This window comes from Lepidochelys kempii, chromosome 3 (assembly GCF_965140285.1).
Source record: "Lepidochelys kempii isolate rLepKem1 chromosome 3, rLepKem1.hap1, whole genome shotgun sequence".
NCBI lineage: Eukaryota > Metazoa > Chordata > Testudines > Cheloniidae > Lepidochelys > Lepidochelys kempii.
This window is the reverse complement of record NC_136382.1, coordinates 74243252-74255618: the sequence shown is the minus strand read 5'-3', so window position 1 is coordinate 74255618 and position 12367 is coordinate 74243252. Positions and strand designations below refer to the sequence as shown.

The 12367-nt window shown below is 40.0% G+C and overlaps 3 protein-coding genes across 6 annotated transcripts in view; 1 reads left to right on the top strand and 2 right to left on the bottom strand.

Annotated features, from left to right (window-relative positions):
* Nucleotides 1–4634, bottom strand: part of FHL5 (four and a half LIM domains 5) — a 46136-nt gene extending 41502 nt beyond the window's left edge. For both annotated transcript variants that reach the window (XM_073336795.2, XM_073336797.2), the window contains exon 1: nt 4575–4634. The gene's annotated coding sequence lies outside the window, so the exon portion shown is untranslated. The remainder of the gene's footprint in view (nt 1–4574) is intronic.
* GPR63 (G protein-coupled receptor 63) overlaps nt 1–12367 on the top strand; it is a 213488-nt gene that overhangs the window by 177062 nt on the left and 24059 nt on the right. The gene's annotated exons all lie outside the window — the stretch shown is intronic.
* UFL1 (UFM1 specific ligase 1) overlaps nt 3683–12367 on the bottom strand; it is a 50823-nt gene continuing 42138 nt past the window's right edge. For all 3 annotated transcript variants that reach the window (XM_073336791.2, XM_073336789.2, XM_073336790.2), the window contains one exon: nt 3683–11209. In XM_073336791.2, the coding sequence (XP_073192892.1) occupies nt 10994–11209 (216 nt within the window). In that variant the 3' untranslated portion in view covers nt 3683–10993. The remainder of the gene's footprint in view (nt 11210–12367) is intronic.

The following is a 12367-nucleotide window of genomic DNA, read 5'->3' as shown; positions in this document are numbered from 1 at the left end:
CTCCCCTTGGAGGTACTGCTAGGGGAAAAACTTCCAGCACTGGTGCACGTGGCGAGTACGCACTCCTATTGTGGAATACACATGAGCAATCACTCGAAGAAGAAGAGAAGGTGCTTTTTATTTTTTTTTTGGTATCAGCCCAGACAGACAGACTGGTAGAAATAGAAGGTTCACCCAGAGCTAAAACAATGATGGGAGATTTAAAACCACCACCAGTGTAGAAGGGGGCCTAAAGCACTATTTTTCTGCTTCTTAATGAGGCACCCATTCCCAGAGTCTTTCTGAAATGTAGATCAAAAGAAATATTTTTTCCCAAATAGGAATATAATACTCTGCATTCCACTCTGGTACATGAAACAAACTGCCTTGAAAGGACTTACCTTTGAGAACCTAAGTTCAAAATATGTTTCTTTCCTGTACTACATGACCTAACCTCGTTACCACAGAAAATAGTGTAAGAAACTCAGTCAACTGAGCTTCCTGTCCTGCGGAGGTGCTGGAAATCCTACTCATCCTGTTGCCTCTTAATAGTAATCCTAAGTGGACATGGGAATAGAGTTGTGCACATCAGCATTTGCTAGTTTAAGAGTATGTGTATCATATGCAAAACACTGATATTCCTGATTTTATTCAATGGTGAAACATCATTTCCACCAGCTTTTCACAAAGCAAATGGTGAAGTTTGGCCCTTGGATAAATGTAACTAAATATGTGGGCTTACAGCAGGGTGTAATGTTGCTCTTGACCCCATATTTATTTTAAGAACATTGCTACACTGGAGCTGCATAACAGGATACATACCACAGCCCCATGTACACAGCAACTGTGGGGTGGTGCTAGTTGGAGAGTACAGAATTCAGGTACAGAAATTTAATTATGGCAGGCATTTGACCTTAATTCAGCAAATTTAATCAGAACATAGATAATTAACACACAATACCTCAACTAAGAGATCAAATGAGAAAGGAGAACCAGAGTCCCATACCTAATGGAACCAGAAGAACTTATTCATACTTAGATGGATGTAAAACAAATTCAGATGGACCTATTTAAAAATTAAATAGGACAAATTAAAACACAAAAGTAAAAATGCACTCCACAGGTGGTGGAGAGAGAAGTACCCTTGCACTGCGAGAGTAAATGGAGAGTTACAAACACCATTTTAGTGGTAACTATTAAGTTGCTTAAAGAGTTATAAACCACAGGACAACACTGCTGTATTTCAGAAAACCTACTGAAATGACAAGGTCTAGAATTTTAGCTGGTGTGGGGAGTAGGAAGGAACACTGAAGTGATGAAGAACCTGACGAGGGAAAATTAAAAAACAACACAACTCAAGGGCAGAGGCCTGCGAAAGGTGGGACAAAGCAAGATGCAAATAGAAGGAAAGTTTTGAAGAAGTCATATTAACTAGAGTCAAATAAAAGCTTTAGCTCTAAGAAAAGGAAACTGGAAACAATGGGGAGATTCAGCCACTACTTTTTTGGACCACACTGTACAATTTCATAGAAGACTATATCCCTGCTATAGAATTCTGTGGGATAGTTTATATAATTCTCCATTAAATTCCCTCTATTTGTGGAGTAACTTCTATGCTGCCCTATTACATTTCTGTGAAACCTTAATAATTTTACCCCTCTTCAATTCTACAGGATTTTTCAAGAAGGTAAAGTTTAAATATATGGGCTGAGATTTTCAAAAGCCACCTAAATATTTTTGGATGCCCAGTTCCCCCCCCCCCCCCCCCCCCCCCGAGAGAGAGACAAGTAGAACATAAGATGCAATGCATCATTCCACTCTGCAAACTCAGTGTTTGGGGCTCCATAGGATAGCTAGACTGGAAGGGAATTGATTCAATGGGAGTTCTACACAATCTCATTTCTCAGCCAACCAGCAGGGAAATGTCTACAAGAATTAAGGATGATCCCATTCCTAAGGCTCTTGGCCCCAACCCTCAGATGAAATCTTGGCCCTATTGAAGTCAATGGGAATTTTGTATTGATTTGAATGGGGCTAGGATTTCACCCCTTGACTTAAAACTTTACATTATTGGAAGAACTCTTCTGGAGAGTTCGCATTTTTCCCTCTTTTTATCCACAGTTAGCCAATGCTGTTAGACTTCAACTTTTATGAGAAGTAAAATTCAACCATAAAAGTAAAAGCCAAGAAATTGAAAGAAAACTGGATTTATCAGCAAAAGGAAAACTGTGGCCAAAAGGACAACTGACTCTGAACCTTACAATGTCCACCAATCAATCAATAAAATCTTTAAACTTGTCTGCCTGCAAATAACGTTGAGACACCATGGGTCAAAACTGGTCAGAGTCTCTTTCAAACAGCATATTATTTCATTTCTCTTTACTCTTTCAAGAAGGTTCACATGCCATCTTAAATTTCTACAAATTATGCAGTCTTAAATCTAAGTGACTTTTGTGACAGTGCAATAAAATTATATGGCAAGACTGTCAGCAATGTGATAATGTTAATATATAAATCTGTTCCAGCCTGTTCTGTTAAAATATTTCAAGAAATGTCAAGTAATCATACATAATGAAGACAAATGTGGGAATGAATATTAGATGTGAACAAAACAGACAGCACAAAGTTGTTTTCTTAATATAAGAGGTTCTGTGTTAAGCTTTAGGCACGTAACAGATCTGCTGAAGGAAAGCTACAAAAATAGTGTATTTTAGAAAAGTCATTTGATTACAATCTAAATTGCGTTTGACAGTTTTATCAAAGTATGATTTTGGGACTTATTAGTAAAAGAAAAATTGACTGAATGTACTACATACATAAAATCTGATAGTACAGCGATTAATATAAGTTGACTTTAAAATTACGGAAAAATTTAATCTCATTATCCATAAAGCTTTTTAATGTGACAGTGTGAACAGACAGTGTGAAAAGAACACTTTTTACTAAGCACTGGCATGTCCTTTCAATATAGTTCTTAACACTTCAAGTCCCAAATCTGTGGCAGAGAACTTTAAAAAGCTGAGACTCAGACATAACATAATAGTGGAGGAAAAAGGATGAAATAATGTTTGATGTAGATTTATATCATGTCTAAACTTTGTCTAAACTCTAAATTTTAGAGTTAATTTTACATTAAATATACAACAAGAACATTCCACTATATGCGATGAAAGTAACTTTGGGTCTAAAAAAGTGATCTACCTCATCGTAAAGGTACATTTGAGCGCTTGCTCTCACTGGCAGGTACTATGAAAGTTGGCTAGTAGAACATAAGAACGGCCATACTGGGTCAGACCAAAGGTCCATCCAGCCCAGTATCCTGTCTACCGACAGTGGCCAATGCCAGGTGCCCTAGAGGGTGTGAACATAAAGGTAATGATCTAGTGATCTCTCTCCTGCCATCCATCTCCACCCTTTGACAAACAGAGGCTAGGAACACCATTCCTTCCCCATCCAGGCTAATAGCCATTAATGAACTTAACCTCCATGAACTTATCTAGTTCTCTTTTAAACCCTGTTATAGTCCTAGCCTTCACAACCTCCTCAGGCAAGGAGTTCCACAGGTTGACTGTGTGCTGAGTGAAGAAGAACTTCCTTTTATTTGTTTTAAACCTGCTACCCATTAATTTCATTTGGTGGCCTCTAGTTCTTATATTATGGGAACAAGTAAATAACTTTTCCTTCTTCACTTTCTCCACACCACTCCTGATTTTATATACCTCTATCATATCCCCCCTTAGTCTCTTTTCCATGATGAAAAGTCCTAGCCTCTTTAATCTCTCCTCATATGGGACCCGTTCCAAACCCCTAATCATTTGAGTTGCCCTTTTCTAAAGCCAGTATATCTTTTTTGAGATGACGGGACCACATCTGTACGCAGTATTCAAGATGTGGGCATACCATGGATTTATATAAGGGCAATAAGATATTCTCCGTCTTATTCTCTCTCCCTTTTTTAATGATTCCAAACATCCCGTTTGCTTTTTTGACTGCCGCTGCACACTGCATGGACGTCTTCAGAGAACTATACACGATGACTCCAAGATCTTTCTCCTGATTAGTTGTAGCTAAATTAGCCCCCATCATATTGTATGTATGTATAGAAGAAAACAGCATCTACAGTTTATTGGTTGGTTTCTTGGGAGTTAGCACAGTAAATCCTAGTTATCTAATTTTTAAAAATTAATAAATTGATAACAGTTAAACCAGCAAAAATCTTGGGAGTGCTTCATGGCACATACAACCAAGATTGTTTGAATACGTTCATGGAATTCTGTAGGCAGTCCTAGGAAGATGCATCTAAAGTATACGAGCTCAGCCAATTTAAAGGAAAATGTAGTACTATTCTTAAGAAAAATGTACTTTCATGTCTCTGTCACAAATCCCATCAGTTATATAAAAGTAATTAAAACAAAACACTACTAGAAACTGAACAAAAAAGTCAATTAATCTATGACCAAAGAGAAAAGGTTCTTGCTTAGTTGTTCATAAACTTTAAATTGGTTACCTGGTATATCAACTTAAATATTTAAAAACTATCAAATAAAACAGTGGAAAGGTAAATAATAAGGGAAAGGAGTTACTACAATACTCACATTTGGTTTCAAGCTGCTGCTTCTTATGACTTGTGTAGCATAATAAAGGGGGAAAATAGATTAGCTTTCACAGAAATAAGCATTCATTAAATCCAAAATAAACAGAATAATCTGCCAAAGCTATTTGAGGATCCCATCAGATTTTGGCTCTGCAGAAGAAGGTTGAGGGTCAGTTTGTTTCCCTTAGACCTCATGACATGCAAATAGCTAGTTCCCTTGTCACTGAACCAAAATCATTCTTTGTCGTATTGTGTTTACAAACGATAGACAAAAACATACCACATAGGAGGTCCTTAAAGGAGCATATTTCAGAGACAGAGTTTCAAAGATCTAGCCAGAAAGAAAGAGGAGCTTTAGTAAAAATTTAGTGGGGGGGGAGGGGGGAGGAGAAAGACTGAACATGTTCATCCTCAGATAGTTTATGCACATATTCTTTGAAAAGTGCATCCAAGACATTTGATAAAACTCAGAACTAACATTAAAAACCATGATTACACAGTCTTTGGGGTATTCTGCATGGGGTCTGTGGGTAGGGGTAGAAGGGAGAGGTTAAAATTCTATACTCTTCCAATTTAGGGAAAGGCTTTGAGACTCCATACAACACCACTTCTTGCTGCTAGTCCAGTTTATAGACTGGAAGGGTTGTGCTGTCCCTCTAGGCAGGGGTTCCTGGCGACTGGATCCACATCAGTGGAAGTGAATGGCTTCTCTCTGGACCCCTCCCAAGGCTCATCTCAGTGTTGGCCTCATTAGAATTGGAGCAGAGGCAACCTCTCCAGTGCTTGGGCTATGGTCACTCTATCCACCACATGGGACTACAGAACGGCTTACTCATTGCATAGGGCCTTGTGCAGGCCTTCAGTGAATTATTATATCCAGTTGAAACTATAGGCTGAAATTAAGCAACTTAAAACAAGAATGGCTGGTTGTGGCTTGAGCCACTGCAGACCCAAGGCAATGCTGACTTTCTACCATTATATTCCCGGGATTACACCACCAGGAACCAACATATTTCAGTGCTGAATCAAGCCTTACATGTCAAGTGGACAGAAGTGCTGTTTATGTCATTGCCAAAAGAATTCTGTTACTCTGTTTAGATACATATTATGTTGGCTATTTGTACTAGGCAGTCAGAAGACTTTGGTAAAATTTGCCAATTCCAGGCAATAAATTCTCTAGGTGATCTATGCCTAATTCATTTCAATTAGTTAAACTCTTTAATCATTCTCTTGATCACTACTGCCAGGATTTTTATCAGGTCCATTGCCCGGTGACTGACTGCTTTATTAAATGTGTGAAAACATACGGTGTCTCATCGACTCTGGTGAACTTAAGTTCTCTCCTATTAGTTATCTGAGTCATTAGCTGTATTTAGCTTGTCCTGTTGTGCTGATGCAGTCCATTTTAGATCAGCTTCGAGTACTGTAAAACAATGGTCAGGCACAACAGGGTGAAGTCATGAACAGTTAGGGCCCACTGGAAGAGCTCCAGTGTTCTAACCCCCTCTGCATGTGTTTGGGGTTCAGCAGACTCCCCCTAGTATGGCCACATGATCTCAGGTGGGCAGTACTGATGGGAGCGATGGTAGGGGCTCCAGGGTCAGGCCTGAGGAGAAGTACAAGGGGGACATGAATGTAGGATCACAGAAGATGCTGGGTGTCTGCAGGTGTGGGATGGGAGGGCACCCAACGCCTGGGCTCCTCCAGCTGCTGGTCCTTCAGCCACCAGTTCATCAAATGGTGGCTTTACAGATTAAGGTGCAACTCATATAGGTGTCAACTTTTTCCTGGATAATCTCAGTGTCGGGCTGGATGAACTCCTAGGTAGCCCATATGGGGATGGAGTGGAGGCAGCCGACCTCATGCTGCCCTCTCCTTGTCGCAAGTGCTCAGTGCAGGAACTGGCTGATCTAGGCTCCAGCTACCAAAAGGTAAAATAATGGGCACCCCAAGGGCATCTCCTTACAAGATGTATCTAACATCCTCGGGATCAAATGTGAACCAGGGGCTAGGACACTATCCTGGGGGGAGTACCCTGCTATAGTGGTGCTGGTGGGCGTCAAGGTCCCCTCTCGCTTCAACTCACAAAAGGGAGAGGGATGCTAGTGGGGGGGGGTGTGTGGAGGTGCCCAGAAAACCGCAGATTGGCTCCCCTGTGGTGCAAACACCCCAATAATTGGCAACGGACCCCTGGGCTATCCGACAGGAAGCTTGGATGTAATTTGACTCAAAGCTGTGGCCTGGTTAAGGCCCATACCACGTGTACTTGCTGCCTTCTGTGTGGTATGCACATTACACAAGCAGTATGTTCTTTTCAGGGAAAGTATGAAATATATGCTCACTTTCCCCTGCATGTTACCTTCTCCAAACTTCAAATGGAAGTGTTCTTCCCTGATTCTCGGAAGGAACTTGCAGAAGGGATACTATGTCTCTATAACCTGCCAGACTTGCTTTAAGCATTTAAAGCAAAGTGAAAACCTTCACTAATAAGGGGTTAATTAGAGCAGTGGTCTCCAAAGTGGGGTGCAAGACGATCCCTGGGGGTGCACGGCAGGAGGAGCATCGCCGGCACGCCACCGGCAGCTCTTCTACCTTTGATTGTGCAGCGGCAGCGGAAGCATGCCTGCGGCAGCTCTTCTACAGACCAGCTCTTCTCTTTTTTGCCTTCGGCGGCACGCCTGCGGCAGCCCCTCCCTTTTCTTTTCTTCGGCGGCACGCTTTCGGCAATCTTTTTTTTTCCTGGGGGTGTGCGATCAAAAAAGTTGGGAGACCACTGAATTGGAGGATAATATGGAGATTAAAAGCCAGCTGCCCTTTCCTCGGAACCCAAAATGAGCTATTGCCACACACAGTCCTTCAAAGCAACCTACTTCACGGGTGTAACCAGACCACCCTGATTTGACCTAAACTTCCACTTCTACCCTCACTAATATCAGCATGGTGTTTGTCATTAACATGAGCCTTTTGAAGACATCTCTTCCCCCCACTTTCATTTCGCTCAGGTCAGTTCACTCAAATTTCTCTTTTTAACCAAGGTTTAAATCCCTCATCATTCATAAAAATAAATTTAAAATCCCATTTCACTACTACATTGAATGTATTCTTTTTGAATGTATTCTTCAAATTACACTTACAAAAAATGAGCAGTTATTTAAAATATCAGAGAGAAAGATTTCTGCTCTCACAATAAAGCATTTTAATAATCCCAAAACTTCAAATGACCATCACTAGTATGTTTTAGTTACAACCATGCTTTCCATGACAGGAGTAAACTTCCTTCAAAAAGTCTACAGCTCCCACAGACCCTTACTGTGAAGAAAATGTTAAGATCAAAAACATGAAGCCATTTAAAACATTAACCAAAAGGTATACAGAAAGCTTTAACAGAAGTTCTAAATACCTATCAGAAACTCCGGACAGCCTCTGTTAGATTACACCACCAATCTTAGACTGCACTCATGCAAGTCATTTAAGTTGTGAGTACACAACATATTACAATAGTCTTCAAATGCCACCACTTGTCAAAGGCTAACCTCAAGAGTTACCCTAAGTAATCGCACATTTTCTTTTTTTAAAGAAACTTTGGAAGAGACTATATACAAGAATTTTATGGAGCATTGTATTGTTAGTGAGTGGAATGAGGGGGCAAGTTGGCCACAGTAATGCTGCTTTCCAGCCTTTTTCTACAGAGTAATTTAAATGAAGCGACAATGTACATCTATCTGAAAAAGAAACAGGCAGCCTTACTTTGTGAACTGAACATCTGATCATTAGGATAAGAGGCCTAAGACGAATAGGAATCCTTTTCTAAGTCCATCATACATAGGAAAAAAAATTCATTAGCAAAGTATTTGGGGAAACAATATTCCATTTCTCTCTCTCATAATTAAGACCCCTTTAACTAGGAATGTTAACTTCTGCACTTGACAGCCAGCCAGCTAATACTTGTTTTTTCTGGCATGGATACACTGGTGAAGGTTACTCGTGCTGAAATTAGCCACTGAACATTCCAGGAAGAGACCACTACTGGAGTGTTAGTACTTCTTTCCTAGCCTTTTTAAATAATGTATTATTCTCATCATGTGGCCTGTAATTTAAAAAATCTGTTGCATTACGTAGGAGACTTATAACAAGTTCATTATTATGATGTCTTATAACAGTATTAAGCAAAAAAGAGAAGCACTCAAAATTGCAAGTATAACAAATCAAATGGAGCACATTAACAACTGCACTTTAAGCAACAAGTGCAAATCCAATCAATATATCAGTGGTTAAGTCAACAGCAGAAACTATTTTATCCACTTAATCATTAACTTTATTAAAATAATTATATTTGCATAAAGAAGATCAGACTGTAGAGTATTATTTACAAAATCACCAATGCCATTTAAAAGTGTGGAGATTTAATATAGGAAAATTAGAATTATTTTGAGTCAATAAGAGACTAAGTAGGTTTACTGTAAGCAAACCATTTTTTTTTTTTTTAAACAAAGTTAAAGCAGTCAGAATATTTTCCCCTTTTGCTTTTCTCTGACCCTTCTTTTCAGGCGACATTTTTGCATGGGGGCTTCCAGCTAGGATGATGGACACAACTGTCTCTGCCTCTAAGTCTGGAGGGCAGAGAGTGGAGCTGCTCTTTTGTATTATGGTTTGTACAGAATCACTGCTGTTTTGTAAAGGTATTATTGAATTTAGTACAGTAATTTAGTGATTTTGTATACGCGATTCTGTTTTTTAAACTGCATTCTAAAAACAAGCCTAAATGCAGTAGGACAAAAACTCAAATCTCAAGTCACCTTTCTTTTGTTGCAATTACAGTTTTTGGGACATTTTTGGTTGACTTCCACCCAGTGTACACCACTGCACACGACCTGCAGGAATTTAACAGACAATGCCACTTGGTAACATCCCTACAGTAGGTTTTTCTCAGTGCCAAAACAGTTTTGACAAGAGAGAGAGATTACTTAGAACAACTATTATTTTCACTGGACAGCAATGTCTATTACCTTGCTATTCAGACTTGATTTTATGCAAGCAACTAGGTAACATTACAAGTATATATAATCGTTGCATACTCCAATAATAACGAGCTGAAACTGATCTGATAAATTAAAATTGCACTGGCTCCAAAACAAATAAAAAAATATACACAACAGACACACAAAAATTATGTAATTAACCAATATTGAAAGGATTCTAGTTGGTATACTTTACACATTTTCTCTAAGACATATAATATACCCCATGTATAAATGATGTAAATTACAATGGACATGACAAAAATATTGCTAAATAATATCAAATACCTCTGGGAATAGGTTAACACTAGAAAAAACACTGTAGCAGATATCCAAAATGGTTAACATTTTCAGAATTTCTTTTAAGAAACATACTGTAAAGTGAACAGAATTCTGAACCAAACTCTCTCAAATAAAAATGGCATATATAAGGGATGTTTGCTCCTTAAGAAACCTCTCTAGGAATCATATCTGAAACTGTTGTAGTAAGAGTGCCCTTCAGTTAAATGAACAAGCTAACTTGTATACTAACTACAGAAATCCCCCACCTCACTCCCTCAAAAAAACCCAACCAACAAAAACCCAATGCAGGTCACTTGTATCCCTTAACAGTTTTATGACAAATCATTAGCTAAGGGACATGAAATGAAAAATAATAGCGTGCACAGAATTCACTGGAATTCACTGAAAAAGGTTCTAGAAATTCATCCTTAATTCAGCACCATAACCTCCTTGGTTAATAACCTTACTTGAACTGATCAGATATTGTTACCATTTTGTGCAGGTGTGCCTGACCATTTTATTTTCAACCTCTGCACTGCTGGGGGGTGAGGAGGGAGGGAGGATATGCACTCCTGAAAAAGTTTCACCTCATGAGATCAAAAAAGTAAAGATGACCTCTCATTTCATGCTATTACATACCTATAACCTTAATTTAAAAATGTAGCTATGGAATACAGACAAACATTTACATTTTGATAATTACTATACAGGTAAAAAAAAAGGGGCGGGGGGAGGCGAGAATTCACAACTTAAAAGCAAATTATAAACTTATGGATATACGTCTAAGAATTCTTAACCATTGCAAAGAGGAAATATTTCCTGAGATACTACATAAAGCCTCCATCTTAGAATTTTAATTACATAGCCAATGTAAGTGTTGCTATTAATGTCTTCTGTAACAATGCATGCACTATGGTAATATTTATTTTTTTTAAAAGAACATAAAACGAAATTCGTATCCACCACTTCCTGTTACCCTTCAGGCTGCAATTCTATATGCAAAGTTTTGGAAGCCAAGGCTATTTCAACCATTCTCCATGACCCCAACACAGTGAACTTCTTTCTCCTTTCAGAAAAAAAATATTCTGACTGTTCCCTGGATTTAAATTTAATTAGACCTTCACTCCTCTGTTACAGAAGATTTTCTGGGTCTGAGAACAAGATCTTTGAGAGAGGCGGTGATTTCTTGGAGTTCTTTTCGAATAGTGTCTGCACTTTCTTTCTCCCCTAGGTTATCATCCACTGTGTCATCATCCCCTTGTCCAATCTTATAATTCTGACTGATCAACTGTTTCACCACTAATCCCTGGTATTTGACCAGAAGAGAATGTTGATCCTGAGGGGGGAAAACATTAAAGAAATGGGTTAAGGTTATTTAAAGGAGCACAGCTGACTTTGAGATTAAAGTCAGCCAATATTTTTTCATCAAGACATTTTACAATCTAAATTGTCACATGAATATTTTATAGCATATCAAAAATTAAATGTCTGTAGTAATGAACAGGCATCTATACTACAGAAACAGCACGTTTAGCCACTGGAGGAGGGAGCGCTATGCAGTAATTAACAGCAGTTTGAAGCACATTTTTGGGTATACCTTGGATTTTCTTTAAAATTTAATTGAAAGAAGTCAGGATTTACTCTCACTTCTTTGGGGAGAGGTAACGGTTAGAGAATGAGGACCTGTTCAATGATCCGCCCTTGGAAGGTGAATCCAATAAAGTTTGCAGATACCTGCAGACCAGGGGTGGGCAAACTATGGCTTGAGAGCCACATCCAGCCCTTCAGAGGTTTTCATCTACCCCTCAAGCTCCAGGGGTTGCTCCGTGCGGCTCCCAGAAGCAGTGGCATGTCCCTCCGAACCCCTCAGTCCCACCCTCCTGCACCCCAGAGCCCGCACCCCCCGCCGGAGTCCGCATCCCCTCCTGTACCCAACCCCCAATTTCATGAGCATTCATGGCCCACCATACAATTTCCATACCCAGATATGGCCCTTGTGCCAAAAGTTTGCCCATCCCTGCTGTAGACTCTGGTGAACATTTACGTTGTTGATCGCATGGAACCACCCCATCAACGGCTCAGTGAAATTACAACCTTTAAACTACAATCAAGAGTTGGACATAGAGACACCTCATAGCTCTGAATCATCCTCACAGATCACTATAATTTACAGATGACGTGTGACAGATGAAGCCACATGGAAGTGCTAGAGCAGGGATCGGCAACCTTTGGCATGTGGCCCGCCAGGATAAGCCCCCTGACGGGACGGGCCAGTTTGTTTACCTACCGCGTCCGCAGGTTCGGCCAATCGCGGCTCCCACTGGCCACAGTTCACCGTTCCAGGCCAATGGGGGCTGCGGGAAGTGGCGCGGGCCGAGGGACATGCTGGCTGCTGCTTCCCGTAGCCCACATTGGCCTGGAATGGCAAACTGCGGCCAGTGGGAGCCGCGATCGGCCGAATCTGCGGATGCGGCAGGTAAACAAACCAGCCTGG